Source organism: Macaca fascicularis, chromosome 4 (assembly GCF_037993035.2).
Source record: "Macaca fascicularis isolate 582-1 chromosome 4, T2T-MFA8v1.1".
Lineage (NCBI taxonomy): Eukaryota > Metazoa > Chordata > Mammalia > Primates > Cercopithecidae > Macaca > Macaca fascicularis.
The window spans coordinates 116,366,146-116,384,948 of NC_088378.1; the positions used below are offsets into that span (position 1 = coordinate 116,366,146).

Sequence of the window (18,803 nt, forward strand, 5' to 3'; positions counted from 1 at the left end):
TACTAAGTTTAAATTGCATGATTTATCTACTTACAGATAAGTAATACATTTTCACTCAGAAAAAATGCCATGAAATTTTGCCAAAATGATGAACTAAATGATATTTAATTAAAAATAATATACTACTTTGGTACACTGTATTCCGAAACCGTTTGAAATATAAATGGACTAAAGTCTCCAATTAAAAGACACAGTATGGCTGAATGGATTAAATGGATGAAAAATAAAATGAGCCAATGATCTCTTACCTCTAAGAAGCATACAGCATCTATAAAGAAACACATAGAGTGAAAATAAAGGGATAAAAAAAGATATTCTATGCCAATGGAATCAAAAAAAGAAGCAAGAGTAGCTATACTTTTGTTAGACAAAATAGAATTCAAGACAAAAACTATAAAAAGAGATAAAGAAGGTAATTATGTAATGATAATGATTCAATTCAGCAAGAGGATATAACAATTGTAAATATATATGCACCCAACACTGCAGTACCTAGACATGTAAAGCAAATACTATTAGAGCTAAAGAGAGAGACTTCAACATCTCACTTCCAGCATTGGACAGATCATTCAAACAGAAAATCAACAAAGAAACATCAGACTTAATCTGCACTACAGATAAAATAGACCTAATAGATATTTACAGGACATTTCATAAAATAGCTGAAGAATACACATTATTCTCCTCAGCACGCAGATCGTTCTCAATGATAACCCATATATTAACTAACAAAGCAAGTCTTAAAATTTTCAAAAAATTGATATCATATCAAGTATTTTCTCTGATGACAATGGAATAAAACTAGAAATCAATAACAAGCGAAACTTTGAAAACTATACAAATATAGGGAAATTAAACAATATGCTCCTGATTGACCAGTGTGCAAATAAAGAAATTAAGAAAAAAATTTAGAAGTTTATTAAAACAATGAAAATGGAAGCACAACATACCAAAACGTATGGGATACGACAAAAGTAGTATTAAGAGGAATGTTTATAGCAATAGCACCTACATACATCAAAAAAGTAGAAAAACTTCAAATAAACAAATTAGCAATGCATCTTAAAGAACTAGAAAGTCAAGAGCAAACTGAACCCAAAATTAATAATAGAAAATAAATATGAATAAATATCAGAGCAGAAATAAATGCAAGTGAAACAAAAAAAAATTCAAAAGATTAACAAAATGAAAAGTTGGTCTTTTGGAAAGATAAAATCTCAAACCATCAGCCAGACTAATAAAAAAAGACAGAAAACCCAAATAAAAGAAATCAGTGATTAAAAGGGAAACATTACAACTGATGCCACAGAAATTCAAAGGATCATTAGAGACTACTATGAGCAAATATATGCCTATACATCAGAAAATCTAAAATGGATGCATGAATAAATTTGTAGACACATACAACATAGCAAGCTTGAACCACGAAGAAATCCAAATCCTGAACAGACCAATAACAAGTAATGAGATCGAAGCTATAATAGAAAGTCTCCCAGCAAGGGAAAACCTAGGACCTGATGCTGAATTTCACCAAACACTTAGAGAAGAACTAATACCAATTCCACTCAAAATATTTCCAACAATAGAGGAGGGAATACTTCCAAACTCATTCTATCAGGCCAGTATCACCCTAATACCAAAACCAGACGAGACATATCAAGGAAAGTAAACTATAGGTCAATTTTCCTGAAGAACATTAATGCAAAAATCCTCAACAAAATCCTAGCAAACCAAATTCAACAACACGTTAAGATTTTTCATCATGACCACGTGAGATTTTTCCTAGTGATGCAAGGATGGTTCAATACATGCAAATCAATCAGTTTAATACATCATATCAACAAAATGGAGGACATAAAAGATATGATCCTTTCAATTGATGCTGAAAAAGCATTTGATAAAGTTCTACATTCCTTCATGATAAAAGCCTCAAAACCTGGTTATAGAAGGAATATACCTCCACAGAATAAATGCCATATATGACACACCAGACCAATAGTTAGTATCACATGGAATGGGGAAGAACTGCAAGCTTTTCCTCCAAGATCTGTAATGAGACAAGGATGTCTACTTTCATCACTGCTATTCAACATAGTACTGGAAGTCCTAGCTGAGCAAAAAAGTCCTAGCTGACAAGAGAAGGGGAAAAAAAGGCAGGGGGCGGGGGAGTATCCAAATTAGAAAGGTAGAAAAAGTATCCTTGTTTGCAGATTATATAATTTTATATTTGAAAAGACCCAAAGACTCCACCAAAGAACTCTTCGAACTGATCAACAAATTCAGTAAATTTGTAAGATATAAAATTAACATACAAAAATCAGTAGCATTTCTATATGCCAACAGCAAACAATCTGAAAAACAAATCTTCAAAGTAGTCCCATTTACAATAACTACAAATAAAATAAGACACTCGGAATATGTCTAAATGTCCAAAAAAGACTAAGCAAATTAATTAAGCTACATCCATGCAATGGCACACTCTATAGCTATTCAAACATTTAAGAATTTTCTTTTTTTAAATTTCTTCTAAGAAAAATGGGACAGATGTGCAGAACGGGCAGGTTTATTACATAGGTATGCATGAGCCATGGTTGTTTTCTGCACCTATTGGCCTCTAAGTTCCTTCCCCTCCCCGCCTACTCCCCAACAGACCCTGATGTGTGAATTTTCTTATATGCAATTATGGAAAGACCTTTAATCCACATTTAGGGAAAACTAACAAAAATAATATGTAGAGAAGGATATCATATAGTGCCATCTGTTTTAAATCAATTAAATAAAAATACATGCATATTTTAAAGTATTTAGAATATTTTCTAAGCAAATACCTTGTCATTACTTTTTTAAGTTAATATATAAAAATACAATGTATTATAATTTTCCATAAATACCCGGACTTTTGTGAAATTGGCAAGACATAATCTCACCTCCAAGAGGGTATCTGTACTAGAGAAAATTAATTGAGAAATGGCCCTTAAATTGTCCTCTTTGGCTTTTAAAAAATAAAGGAATTTCAAAACCCATCGTGAATTGAAAAATCTGGAACAGGGACAGAAACTGTATTTTAAAACTGAAGTGCCCTGTTTTACCTATGTACAGGCTCTTCTGCAAAAAAGGTAAGTATCATAAAGGGCTTAATATTCTCATTGAAGAAGTGGTTTTCCACTTGGAGATTTGTTTTTCATCTGAATTACATTAACAATAATTTAATATAAATGCTGGACATTCCCTAAGGCAAAATTTCCTCAGGAAAATGATAGGATTTGTCTTTTCACATTGACTACTAATATTATATAACATTTCCATCACCTCTATAAAGTACTCATTAAGGGACTATTTGCACATAGTGAAAGGAAATTGAAGACACACAGTCCTTACGCTTGAACTAATCTAAGAAAGAAATTACATGAGAAGAAATATGTATATGTATATTACAATATAAAAATTACGTGTACAATATTCCAAAGTGAGAGGAAGGGAGATGACGTTTTTTGAGTGCTTATCCCACTCCAGACCCTACACCAAACATTTTGAGAAGGTGGTTAAACCCGGGAGTCCTTGTTGAGGAAAATCATGAACTCTGTGCCAGTCCATCTGAGAAGGTGTTGATACCAAGGGGAGGTTAGTGTAAGAGTGTGTGCTTCAGAGTCTATCATAGGAAGTCTCAAGGACTGTAGCAGCAGAGCCATCACTTGCTATTAAAATATTTTCTTTGATGTGGATGCCCAGAAATACCACGCTTTGAAGGCTGAATGCTAATGGCTTCCAGATAATTAGATAGCACCTCTAAAGCCCTGGCACTGGAATTAGGCAAAGCTGGGAACCCACCTGTGAATAAATCTGATATTTTTATAGTGATTGTTATTGAAACAATGGTGTCCCCTGGCCCTGGCTGGTTAAAATATTATTAGGTTTCATCGTTGATGTAGGAATGTGATAGTTAGAAAGGCAGAATAGTAATAGTTTTAGTTCATTTGATGTGAGAAAAGTAGTGTGCTCAAACGTGTTTACCATATTTCATTGATTTCAGAAGATACCATAATTTATGTACAACAACAATAACAACAAAAAACACCTGTGGGGACTTAAATTATGACAAATATCTTTGTCATTAACCTTAAAAAATTATTTCAAATATGTCAGGGATGTTAAAATATGTAAAAAGAAATCACATCTTAGAATCAATGAAATATAGTATTTCTCTAATAAGGATTTTTGAGATGATAAATGAGTTGGAAAACCTAAATCGAATTATAAAAAGTATTTTGTCACTGCCTTTATTGTTCACTCAAGAAAAATAAATAATAAGCCTTAAAATAACTGACACACATTTGCATGAAAAATTCTCAAATACTATTTTAAGAACTTTGATATCCTATGTGATAAGTTGACGAAATATGTCAATGCTCTAGAACTCTGCTTAGCTCTTTATCACTTATTTCATAGAATGTGTGTTATGGGGAAGCAGTTCTTTTTAACAAATATTTACAAGATCTGGAACTACTTTGCAAGTTACAGTGACTGAGAATAAGAGTAGACATAGTTAAAAAGCTAAAAAAAAGAATTTTACTAAGAATCTTCAGGAAGTTGGTATCATTACTTTTTTGTTTTTTTGCCAGTGGTTGAAACAAGGGGACAAATATGACAAATCACACACTAAGCCACCTACATGTCCAAAGTCCTAGGCAGTGTCCCTCAAGCCCTTATATGATATAGGACTGTTCACACCCACTCAATTAAATCTCTCATCTCGTCCCTATTTCTCTCCCCTTTGCACACTCTACCCTCACTGCTTTTCTAACATGCCACATACATGTTTTCCTAAGCTGGCTCGTCAGTTTGCTTAGTATTTCCTCTCTCAGTATCTACTGAGAGAGGCCCATTTTCTCACTTCAGCTATGGTAAAATGCTTCCTGTTGGGGCCACCCCATTTACCCTGCAACTCTTTCAGCCCATTCACAATCCCTTTTATTCTGTTCTTTTTTAATCTCCAGAGCACTCATTGCCTTAAAACAACATATACATTTTTAATTTAATATTTGTCTTCTCTCTGGACTATAAGATCCATAGGCATTTGTTTCTCTTATTCACCATTGCCTAGATTAGTAGTAGGTGCTTGGTTACCCTTTGTTGAATTAATAAATAAATGAATAACATTACTCCCCCAAGAATCAAAGGTGTGAGGTTGGAAAGAGGAGAATGAATACATTTCTATGATCATGGCATACATGTGTGCTAGGGATGTCCAAATGCTATTTGTATACAGCATCCTTGACATAAGTAACTCCGAAAAAGACTCTATCTTAGATTTCATAGGGTACTTTTCCAACAGGGACAAAATATTTTGTTAAATAAACAAGACTGCATCCAACCAGATAAGGACATAAACAAGTATACTCTTCCACTATCAGTCCTCTCAAGAGGACTCCATGGCCATAAATAGAGTAGGACTTCAGCAGCTCAAAATGGCTATCTTACCTGACACCGTCTTGCTATCACTCATGATAAGCACCCAGCATCTGCTGCCAACAATTCTCCCAACATCGAAGACTCTTCCTTGCAAGATTGATGGACAGCCCAGATAAGACCAGAGGAATCTTTGTTTTTGTCACTCTTCCTGGACTCGCTCCTTAACCCTTTTTGCTATCCCTTTTCTCTTAATGTTAAATGTTACTTTGTTGTGGAATGTTTAACCTATAACCCTTATATATCGATTAAGTACACTATTATGTATGGTTTGCAATACTGACTGATTTGTGGAGTGGCTTCAGTCTGTGTACCCATGGCTCTGAAAACAAAGTGAATGAGAAGTACAAAGGAGAACTGCCTCCTTGGGAACTCCATGTAGCTCATGGCTTTTGGGACTGAACAGTATTAAAGCCTGACATTGTGAAAAGACATAAATGTGTGTAGACCTGGTTATCTCTGACCTTGCACCACTCATGTGAGTATTTAAGCTACCTTCTTCTTCCTGATCTCCAGCCTAAGACAGAAATAATTTATTTCAAAGTTTGAAGAGTCTCCTTGCCAAAATAATAAATTTGTAACAGCCTTATATAATTAAACAAAAAAATTAAAAGGCTGATATATAAATCAGGTCTATTAACTCATTCATTAGACTAACTTGAATACATAATTTTTAAATACTATTTCATGGCTACCATATTTTGACATGCTGATTTTTTATTTCAAAAATCTATTCTGCATTTGAATTTCAAAGACGATACTGCACATGTACCACAGATTCAAAAAAATATGAATTGTCTGGCTTTATTTACACCATGTTGGATGATGGTGGGAACTCTAGCTAATGTAATGAGATCAAGTGTTAGGACTGGACTGTAACAAATAAGGTGCCGAAATAAGAAAGTAATGTATGAGTGTTTTTACCCACCTGCATAATTCATCATTTTGGCAGCTGCGAATTACATTGAGGCAAGTAGGGGGTGGAACCATGTTCAGTGCACATGGCTTGCTGTGAAGAGCTTCTTTGGACTGCTGACAAGGTATATCAGATTGAGAACAGTCACAAAAAGCCAACATCTGGGCAATGTTAAAAGGTATATTTTGATAGAAGAACCGTATGGCTGCTTGGCAGTGTTTCACATCACACGGATTTCCATTTGCTGAGCAAGCTTTAAGGTAAGAGGCCAACTGTGCATTACAGACCACATCCCCTACACATGCCTCTGCCACTTCCAAACAGGACCACATCCCTTTGAATCCTGAAAGCAATGATATGCCCAGGTCGTGGAAAAGTAAACACAAAGCTGTACATACAGAATCTGTAAACACTGTGAGAAGTCTATGAGCAAAATACAATGATGTACCAATGTCCTATTTTTGGCAAACATTACATCTTTTAGAGTAAATATGAATTTACTGAGACCTAAAGAGTAGACTTATTGGAATCATCTTTCATCTATACAGGATACACATTGTTATCTAGAGTGATGGGAAGTGTGCAGGGCCAAAATTGAGCTGAAGGAAAAATCTCCCAGTCCAGGGTTTTCAAATGCAAACAATAAATCTTCAGAAATTGCATTTGAACTACATAGCTTATGGTTAGCTCATTGGCTCAAGGCAAAATGATTCTTCTTCTGCTTCACGTTTTTGTGAGGGGAATCTTGAATAAAGGTTCCACATAGTTATTCTAGCATACGTAAATGTTTATATTCCTACAGAAACACAATTACACACAAAAACAGTTGGTGCCAAATAACTTATATGATCACAAATATCCATGAAATGTAATCAATATCTACTATTTGGGTTTTTGTTTGTTTCATTTTTGAGACAGGGTCTTGCTGTATAGTGGCGTGATCCCAGCTCACTGCCACCTCCATCTCCTGGGCTCAAGTGATTCTCCTGCCTCAGCCTCCCAATGAGCTGGGATCACAGCCACATGCCCCCATGCCCAGCTAAGTTTTGATTTTTGTTTTTGTTTTGTTTTTGCAAAGACAGGGTTTTGCCATGTTGTCCAGGCCGGTCTCAAACTCCTGGGCTCAAACGATCCACCTACCTCAGTCTCCCAAAGTGCTGGGACTACAGGTGTGAGCCACTGAGCCCAACCTGGTATTTGGTTTTAATTACTAAATATTTCTCAGCACATGTATACATTGATAACGGAGGGGCAAAGTCGTTGCTTTGATGGATCACTAGTAAAAGAAATGAAATGACTTGGTTGCATTTTATTATATTAGAACTGTTAAACAACGTAATTTATTTTGTATTGGCCTATCTTTAGGAAGCCTGGTAACTACCTTTTAAATTATATTATCAGGTATTTGCAATGCAGATCAAAATCATAACTTATCAACATTACCATGATGGGAATGTGTAGTTAGATTCCATTTGAATTTATCCTCTCTCATGTTATCTAGAAGGAAAACAAAGAAACTATTTCATTATTGAACAATTTTCTGAATTTCCTAGGAATATGTGAGTCACATTTATAAATGAGTAAAGTCCACATATATTCAAGCAAAAGTACATACAACGTTATGTAACATGTATTTAGCCTTTGATATTCAAAATTAGTGTGGTATAGATGAAGAAAATAAGCCTCTGAAATACCATTCAAGTGAGCTAAACAGCCCTGCTTTGAGGATTCAGTTACTTGAAGACTTAAATAAATGCTAGTGACTAGACTGCATGCATGGAGTAAACAAACACTGGGCGCTGACTGGGGGGGTGGGGGGGAAAGAAAAAACAGAAGGAATATTTTCTGAACACCACCTCCCACCACAGTCCAGTATAGAAACCCTTCTCAGTAGGGTCTTCATTAATTTGAAATGCAATTTTAAACCCAGTTTCACCTCTGATTATCTTACCCTCCACGAGTTCTTAGAAATTATAATTATAGTATTGAAAAATCTCATTAATGAAAATGAATGTTCAGCTGATTCCAAAATCTTTAAAGGAACATTGGTTGGTTCCCTACTATGTACCAGGTGATAAACTGAGGATGTAAATCTGCAGTCCCTGTCATCGAGCATCCCACAGCCTAGAAGGAAATACAGACATACAAAACAAAGCCAAAAGAAACTAAAAGGAGCACTAATGTATCCATAACGTGGCAGGGGAATCAGATGATAGGATTTTCATTTTGAAATGAAAATTATTATTTTTTTCATTGGATATTAAGATACTAACTTTTGTTATGGCATTAATGCCCCTTCATGATTCAGTATGTCCTAATCTGAGCTGTTTGTTCATATTTCCTGCCTTCTAGTCTAGTGCATATATAAGATGGTACTATCGCAGGAAGCTTACTTCTACCCTCAGGTGTGTCACGGCCTTCCAGACTCCTTATATGGTCCAAGCTATTCTCACTGTGCATGGTTTTCGTTTTCTTAATTGATCAAGTCTCAGCTTGAGAACCACTCTTCTTCTTGATCCCACCCATCATCCCACCTCTCTGAGGAAGATCTGGAGGTTCCAACTTCTGTGCTACTATTCCATATCTAATAAAATCCCAATAAACAGATCCCAGGGAGTCATATAGTTTTTGTAACAGGTACAAAACTCTAGGCTAGACATTCTTTTACGGATTAACACCTCTGCATTGGGACTGATTGGTAAGGCTGTGCCACTGACAAAAATATATTCAAGAAACTGCTGTGTAGACATAAACAAACAGCAGCTTCATTAACTGTTATTAACTGAATGTTTTTCCCATTACCTCTAAATTTATATTTTGGAGCCGTAATCTCCCTGTGCAGTTGTGGAGTGATGGTGTCTTTAGGTTAAATGAGGTCATAAGAGTGCGGCCCTTATCAAATAGGATTAGTGTCCATATCAGAAGACTTCAGGGAGGTAGCTGTCTATCTCCCCTGGAGCACTCACTGAGGAAAGGTCCTGAGAACACAGGGAGAGAGAGGGTGGCTGGCTATCTACAAGCTAGTAAAAGAGGACTCCTAGCCAGGAACAGATCCTAGGGACTTTTATCTGAGATTTTTCATACTCCAGAACTGGGGAAAAATACAATTTTTGCTTTTTAAGCCACCCAGCCTGTACTATTTTGTTACGGCAGCCAGAGCAGTCTAATTTACTTACCAGATGAGTACTTGTTATCAACACAACAAAACAGTTATTTTTAGTGTCTGAAAATAAAGTGCTTCTTAGAAGGTATTATAATACTTATAACATTAAACGCTAATTTTATATGAAATTAACATTTATACATTAAATATAAAGCTAGCATTTACACACACACACACACACACATACACACATTTTTTCCCAGAGGGTATTTTAAACAGTGGCTTTTACTGAAAGAGGAGTTGAAGGTCAATATGTTTTAGAAACAAATAAAAGTATTCACTAACAAGACCTACATGTGAGTTATAAAATCCTATACAATTCATCAGAAAATACCCAACAATCCCTAAAATATGCTAATATATAATATTAGAATCAGAAGTACTTCCATGTATCTTCTTTTTCTTAACATGATAGTATCAGAAACTAAACTCTTGTAAATATTTTGATTTATATTTTATAATCTGATAAACATGCTTACAATAAACTAGTAGACAAACATGTTTCTATAAAATGACTAGTTGAATTAAATGCAACCGATATTTCTTTTTTAGGGAGTATGTGGCAACATTTAAAGCAAAAGCAAAAGAAGATCCTCAGAGGAGACTGAGAAGAATCATCCATGGAAGCAAGAAGAAAAACAGAAGAATGTAATATCTGGGAGCCTAGCTTTTCTCTAGCTTCATTTCCCTGTAGCTCTTGCTAATGAATGCTGCCCATTTCCCATATAGAACATACCACGATATCATTAGAATGTGTTTATATCTACTTTGCTAGCTTTATAGCTTCCAAAATATTAATTACTCATCCTTATAAAACATTTATCCTTCTTTGAATTTTATGCTATCTGGTTGTGCCTCCCTCTTTTCTCTTGTCATATATTAACCTCAAAGTCTTGCCCTGATATTCAGCATTGACTCAGGTACTGTCTCAATATTCTCCTCTACCTCAGATCTTGTCATTGTGCTAAGTTACCTCTATGCCTTTTGGAAAAAGAACCATCTTCCACCCTTAATTCACAATTCCTTAACCATTGCCCTTATGACCTTCACCGACACTCCAACTACGCCACACCAATGATCAACTTCTAGACCTGACATTGACATGAAGTTCTCTCTCTTTCAATTGCAAATATTAATTATCTTACTGGCTTCCAAAGCTTCACATTCTTGATTACTTCAAGTGCATATATACCTCCGGAACTTTCATCTTTTTATTCACTCCCAATCTTAGCATCATCTCCTGGATTCACAGACTCTTTCCAGCCTAGATCACTCACCCTAATAAAGGAAGAGTTTCTTGTTACTGTCATTCCGTCCTTACTTCTTTTACTTTCTAGTGATTCTCTATAAAACTCCAACCCTATAAAATTTTGCTGTGTGGCTTTTCTGCTCATTTATACTGTTTTTTTTTCTCACAGAAAAGTCACACTACCATCCTAACTAGTATCACAACAAATTAAAAAAAATAATTACCAGCAATTTTTCTTCTAATGTGTACAATTTCAGATGTCACCAGACATTATGCATTTACATCAAGCTGCATATCCTACCATTTCCTTCATCATTCTCATAAGATGACCTTGACTCTCATGTTAGCAGAGGCTTCAACTGGGAATCCCTTTATGCTGGAGGACAATGCTGGGAAAATGGCATGTGGGATCCATGATCAGGGACTATATCTTATTATCTTACATTTCTACTCAATTATTATTCAATAAACATATTTGAATAAATATTGAATATTATTCACCATTTAACCCTGCATAATCAATTGTATCACCCTTTCTAAATCATTCCCATTCTCATACAGAACTTTTTTTTCCATCTTCTGGGGAAAAAAGCCCTCTTTTTACCTCACTTATTTATCCAAGCACTGCCCTATTTCCTGTCTTCCTTAACAACAATCTTTCAAAGTGCAGTCCATATTTTCTGGCTCCAATTTCTCTCTTCCTATCCCCTTATGTACTCTCTAAACTCCGCCTCTAATCCTGCCATTGTGCTTACCATGCCACAGATACTGTTCTTATCCAGTTCATAACCTCCACATTGGCAAATGCAATAGCTGATTTCTGATTCTGAAGTCTCTACCAAATCATTTGATCTTCTTAAACTTTCACCCTTCCTTGAAACTCTTTCTTCGTTTTTCTTTTGGATGCAATACTTTCCTAATTTGCTCTTTCTGGCAGCTCCTTATCGTTTTTCATTGCTGATTCCTTCCTCTTCTCTCACACTAGTAAATGTTGAAGTATCTCATAGACTAGTCCATGGACCTCATTCATTTCCTCTTTTATTGACCCACTGGTAACAAAATATATCCAGAATCTGTTATCATCTCACCCTGCTACCACTCTGGTCCAAGACACCATTAATTTCATTGTTAATCTCAACATAAATCAAGGTCCTGACTGAATTCATCTTAGTCGTCAAGGAAGGCTGGAACCTCATTCATTTGAGCATCCTGTATACAAATTTCTTCAAACATTCCCAAATGCAGTCTACTTTAGAGGAATCACTGCATTAACAATTCCACAAAGCAATTTCTTTCAGGCTTTTTCTTAATACTGCACACATTTGGCCTTCATCAAGGGTCTTTGATTGTTCTGTTTCTCTCTCACAGATTTTCCTAATATTCTCTTACAACAAAGTAAGATGTTCAGATTCCTGACAGACATGTGCTGCTATTGCAGTCACCCTTTACTTCAGCTATTAATGGTGTATCTTTCTTATGGAACTATTGTGTGATATTTGTGAAGTCAAATCTGAGGACAGGGCTGATTCTCCTACAAATAGAGTAAGGTTGACTAAAAATTAAATAAATGAATTTACTTATGATTTTTTAATATGTTTTCAAAAGTGTACAGACATATTTTTATAAATATTCCAATATCTCTTATTTTTCAAAAACCATTTAAAGTTATTTCAAGAGAGCTATTACAAATGATCTTGCATTTTTAAAAACTGACATGTCAAAAAAACACTACAGTTTATAGAACCACATGTTAATGTTCAATTTCTTTTAGTGATATTTTTCTTCATCACTTTTGCTTTTTCATTTCATTTGATGATGATTTTTATATATTCTCCAGGGTTTACACATAAATATTTCATGAATGGACACATGATTTAGATGCTCAAAATATGTTTAATTAATGAAAAACACTGACATTGTATATTTACTAATCATTTGCTAAGTGTCAGGCATTATGCTAGGTGCTTTAGCATATTTTTAAAAAGAAATAACAAAACTGATTTTCTTGAGAATAGAAAAGTGCATGTCTGTGTACTCTGGAGAATATTTTGGGAATGCAAAGCAGGGAGAGAAAATCGTTTTATTGAAGTGATGATTAGAAGGTTTGTGGAGGATGCTGCAGTTGACATAGAAAGAATGCTAAGATTTAAATTATCATGTTCTTTCTCATATTTAAATTATTTTCTTTATAATTCTTTATCATGAATTATAACAAATCAGCTGAATGCGTTCTGTAAACATAAAAACCATGTCAGGTCCTTTATGAAGTCCCAGGAATATTTAGGCCTTCTCCTTTAGGTCTTGTCCATATGAAACTTTCATTGAGTACAAGGTTTTTGTATGACTGATTCATCAATATTTCCACATAGCAGTATTTAATAAATTTCTACTGTGGGAAAAATAGGTTTAGTATGTGAACTGATTTCAATTTAACTGCTCTAAATATATATAGTTCTGTTGATATACAATATTTTGTCAAAATTTGATATGCTAAAAGTAGCTATTAAGGCTGTTAAGTTCAGATGTTTCAGACGTCTTACCATCTTGAAAAACTCAATATATATTTTAATAAGCATTTCAGCATGCTCACATTTCAGCCTACTTAATCTAAAACTAGTAACGTCTACTAATTAGCAAATTAATGCCATTATCAGGCCCTATCTTATTTGACTTTTCAGCATTTTGACAATTTTCTTCATGTACTCTTTCATTGACTTCAAAAATTCCACTCTCTGTAGCTTCTTTTCCTGTATTTAAAAACCTTCTTTTTGATTTCTTCAACTAGATTATAAAATTCTTCTGAAAATATCTTTCTCTTCTCTTTGTGTTTTTCCCAGGCAGTCTAACTCTCCTTTATGTTTTTTATCTACTTATAAACCTCTGTATCTCTGTTTTAGATTTCTCTCCTCAAGATCTCTGCTTCCCAATGCCAGCTTGATGAGACATGTTCCTTTACATTTTCAGACTATTTTTTTTATCATTGCAAACTTAGGAAAAATAATACCAACATTCCTAACCCAAATATTCTAAAGCATACCTCAGATGAAATGTTTTCAGAATACAACTCATCACTTTCGTCCCCAGTCCTGTACAATTTTTCATTTACTGGCTCAATGTACAGCAATCCCCTTGTTCCAAGCCAGCCACCTGGAGATTATGCTTAATACATTTTAAACTCCTTATATCCAACTGGTCACCAATTCCTATTGATTATTATTCATAAATAGGCCTTAAGTATATATTTTATTATAATTCTCAGGACCAGTGCCTTAGTTACGCATGCATTACTTCTCTCTCAAATTATTTTGATGGCTTTTTAACTGATATTCTTGACCTGCGTCTTTCTCTGCCCCCCATTCCATCCTCTCTAAGTTACTGCCTGTGATATCTTATGAGAAACTGATGGTACATTCCTCTGTTTAAAATATGTAATAGCTCCTCATAACAACGGTTTAAAGTCTAATCTCTTTAGAAAGTTATGTAAGCTCAGCTTTCCTCCTTTTCATAAATATCTGGTTTCTTTCCAGTGTTATGAAATACTTTTCCATTCTATTATCCAGCTTAACAAGGGAATTCTTGCTCCCCAAATGCTCCCCACTTCATTCTATTTCTTCTGCTTAAAACATCCATTTTGTTTTGCCTCCCTAATGAAACCAACTTACCCTAAAAGGCCGAAGTCTGACAATTCTGTGAAGTCTTCTGAGTCACCATTGTTTTTTACTCTATGGCTTCTAGTACTTTGTCTGTGCATGTGTGTATGTGTGTATCCTTATCATGTGTATAGCATGTATCACATTGTACAGGTGATATCTGGCAATTATTATTTTAATTAAGAATTGAGATAATACAAAATATGTTATGTGATGATACTGAAATGAAACTAGAAATCAATAATGAAGATATCTGAGAAATCTCAGATATTAGGAAATTAAACAACCTTCTGTCTGGGCACGGTGGCTCATGCCTGTTATCCCAGCACTTTGGAAGGCCGATGTTGGCAGATCACCTGAGGTCAGGAGTTCAAGACCAGCCTGGACAACATGGCAAAATCATGTCTCTACTAAACATACAAATATCAGCCAGGTGTGGTGGCATGCATCTGTAATCCCACCTACTCAGGGGGCTAAGGCAGTGGAATAGGTTGAACATAGGGGAAGGAGGTTGCAGTGAGCTGAGATTACTCCACTGCACTCCAGCCTGGGTGACAGAGAGAGACTCTGCCTCAAAATACTATAATAATAATAATAAAATAAATCATAACAAAGAGGAAGTCACAAAGGAAAGGAGAAAATATTTTGACATAAATATAAATTAAAACAACGTATCAAAATGTGTGGCTATAGCTGAATCAGTACTTGGAAGGACATTCATAGTATTAAATGCTTATATGAGGAAAGAATAAAATCTCAAATCAGTGGTTCAAGGTTTTATGTTAGGAAGCAAGAAAATGGGAAACACCTTAAAATCAAATCAGACATACACATAAAGAAACAATGAATAGTAAAACTAAAAGGACACAAATTATACAAATTATCGATATCTAAACATAAAAAGGACATCACTGCAACTACTACAGACATTAAAAAGGGCAATTAGGAAATACTAGGAGCAACTTTGTAGAGAGATAGACACCAAAAAGAAACAGTAAACTGAAAACTTTAAGGATAAAAATCCAACATAAATTCAGCAAATGGAAGATACAAACTACCAAAGGTCACTCATGAAGAAACAGATAACAAGAATAGTCTTACAACAAGTTAACACATTGAATTTATATTTTCAAGCCTTTTTAATGAAGCATGGCCCAGATATCTTTACTGGTTAATGAAATCAATCATTTAAGGAAGGAATAACATCAATTATTTTTGTGCTTTTCCAGAATATTGGAGAGGAGGAAATACCTTCCAAATGATTTTACAAGGCCAGCATAACTTAGATACCAAACCAGACAAAGACATTATAAGAAAACAAATCAACATGCCAATATACTTTATGAACATAGTTTTTTTAAACAAAATGTTAGCAGTTGAATCCAGAAATACAAAAATAATAATATACCATGGTTGAATAGAATTTAGCCTTGAAATGAAGGGCTGGAACAACAGTAAAAAATCAAATAATGAATTTCGTCATATAAAAAACTAAAGGAAAAAAATGTGATCAGGCTTGGCAGGACATGAGGGAGGAGAAATGGAGAGAAGTTGGTTAATGGGTACAAATATACATTAACATAGAAGGAATAATTTCTAGTACTTGATAGTACAGTAGGGAGACTACAGTTAACACTAATTTACTATATATTTTAAAATAGCCAGAAAAATTGGAGTACCCCCAACAAAAAGAAAAGATGAATGTTTGAAGTAATTAATAGTAATAGAGGCAAAAAAAATTTGCAGAATTCAGCATTCATTTATTTTTATGCATTTATGATTTTAAAAATGAAGAAAACCAGAAATATAAAGGAATTTCCTCCACTTGATAAAGAGAACCTGCAAAGAACACACACACAAACACACTCTTCATGGTAAAAAACTGAATGACTTTCTCCTAAGACAGGTGAAAAGGCAAGATGTCCACTTTCAACAATTCTATTGACTATTATATTGAAAGCTCTAGTTAGGGTAATAAAGCAGGGAAAAATTAATGAAAGACTACAAATTGGAAAGGAGAAGATGAAACTCTATTACAGATGACAAGACTACTTATATAGAATTTCCTGCAGATTCTACAAATAAAAGATAGAACAATTGAATTTAACAAGTCATAGGCTATAAGTTCCATACAGAAAAATCAACTGTATTTCTATATAATCACTATAATCAATAGAAAGTTAAGATGTAAAACAAATTACCATTTACAACAGCACCAAAAGCTGAGCTGTGTTTGTAGAAGCCTAAAAAGTTGTGCAAGAACTATATACTGAAAACCATCAAATATTGATGAACTAAATCAATGAACTTATAAATAAATGAATAAATATATCGTGTTAATAAACCTGAACACTTGACATAGTAAATCGGTTTATAATTTCAAGGTAAGTCCAGTCAAAATGTCAGCAGGATTCTTTGAAGACACTGACAAGCTGATTCTAAAATTTTTATGGGAAGACAAAGAAGTGGTCCAGCCCGGTGGCTCACACCTGTCATTCCAACACTTTTGGAAGCTGAGGCAGGCAGATCAATTGAGCCCAGAAGTTGGGAGACCACCCTGGTCAACATGGCGAAAACCTGTTTCTACTAAAAATACAAAAATTAGCTGGTGTGGTGGCATATGCCTGTAATCTCAACTACTTGGGAAGCTTTGGCAGGAGAATCGCTTGAACCCAGGAGGTAGAGGCTGCACTGAGTCAAGACTGGGTCACTGTGCTCCAGCCTGGGTGGCAGAACAAGACGCTGTTTCAAAAACAGCAACTACAGCAACAACTAAAATTAAATTAAATTAAATTAAAGACAAAGAGCTAGAATAGCCAAAATTATTTTTAAAATAACAGTTAAAGGAATCATACTACTTGATTTCAAGACTTTCTGTGAAGCTATCGTAAGACTGTAGAATATTTGCAAAAGTACAGAATTAACTCAATGAAAAAGAATAGAAAGTCTAGAAATAGAGCCATTAATATGTGGCCAAATGACTTTTGAGGAAAGTAAAATTGATATTATTTTCCACATACGTGGGTGGAACAATTAGATATTTGCATGGAAGAAAATCTGACTTATATCTTGTACTATATACAAAAATTAACTCATAATATAACATAGGCCTAAATATAAAACCTAAAACTACATCATTTCTAGATTATATGAGAAAATCTTTGTTAATGTGAATTAAATATCTATTAGATGAAACATCAAAAGTATGATCTATGAAAGAAAAGATGATAAACTGAATTTCACCAAAATTTTTTAAATTCTGTTTTTTTAAGACACTCTTAAATGACAAGACTAAAAAAAATACAAAACACATATTCTGATAAAAAAATATCTATTCATACAGAAACAGCTCTCAAAACTCCCAACAAACACCAATTTAAAAATGGGCAAAAGTTTGAAGAAATACTTTACCAAATAAGATAGATAGATGGCACACAGCACATCAAAATATGCTCCACATTATAATTAAGTGCAAATTAAACCCACAATGTGGTATCACTAAATATATATTAGAATGGCAAAAAAAAATATGTGCTGCTGGGAATATGAAGCAGCTGGAACTTTTATACATTGATGGTTACACTAAATCTGAATTACAGTTTAGAAGCTTTTTGTAACGTTAAGCGTGTACTTATCATATGACCCCACAATTTCGTAAGTGAAATAAAACTTTTGTTTGTCTGAATCTTGTATGTGAATATTTATAGCAGCCTTATTTTTAATCCCTGAAAACCTGGAAATAATGCAATTTACTTTCAATAATGAATGGATAACCAATCTATTATACACTCATACAATGAAATACTACTCATCAAGAAAAATAAACTTACACATGATAAAAATTAATCTCTAATGTATTATGTTAAATAAAATAAACTGAATTAAAATGGCTACATGTTACATAACTTCATTTGTTGATATTCTGGAAAACGCAAAATCATGGAACAGAAATTTGTTCAATGAGCCCACCATGGATGACTGAATGGGTTGGACGATGAGACCATTCCATGTAGATGAGAGGTAACTCTACCTCTTATAAAGTGAGAGAAGGTTGATTGTGAAAGAAGAATTGAGGACGCTGTGATAACAGGTGCATTCCTCTGTTGATTACTTTTCGGAGTATATAGGGACATTAAAGACTGGACACTGTTCACTTTAGAACTGCTTGATCTTGCACATCTCTTGGAATATCTTTGTTGTACCCTTAAAGGTACATGCAGGCTAGCTGATCACCACTACTCCAGTGTATTAGCCTGATTAAATGTCCCTATGCAAAGGCAAGTACAACTCTAGCAATTAGTTACATTTTTATTTCTCCCAGGAGACTTGGAGTTCCTTAACAAAAAAGATAATGTATTA

The 18,803-nt window shown here is 34.3% G+C and overlaps 1 protein-coding gene across 5 annotated transcripts in view; it reads right to left on the reverse strand.

Annotated features, from left to right (window-relative positions):
- The window catches only part of GFRAL (GDNF family receptor alpha like), an 83,211-nt gene that overhangs the window by 40,223 nt on the left and 24,185 nt on the right, over window positions 1–18,803 (reverse strand). For all 5 annotated transcript variants that reach the window (XM_074039033.1, XM_005552696.4, XM_074039035.1 and 2 more), the window contains 2 exons: window positions 7,826–7,879; window positions 6,395–6,725 (listed from right to left, as the gene is read on the reverse strand). In XM_074039033.1, coding sequence (XP_073895134.1) covers window positions 6,395–6,725; window positions 7,826–7,879 — 385 coding nt within the window. The remainder of the gene's footprint in view (window positions 1–6,394; window positions 6,726–7,825; window positions 7,880–18,803) is intronic.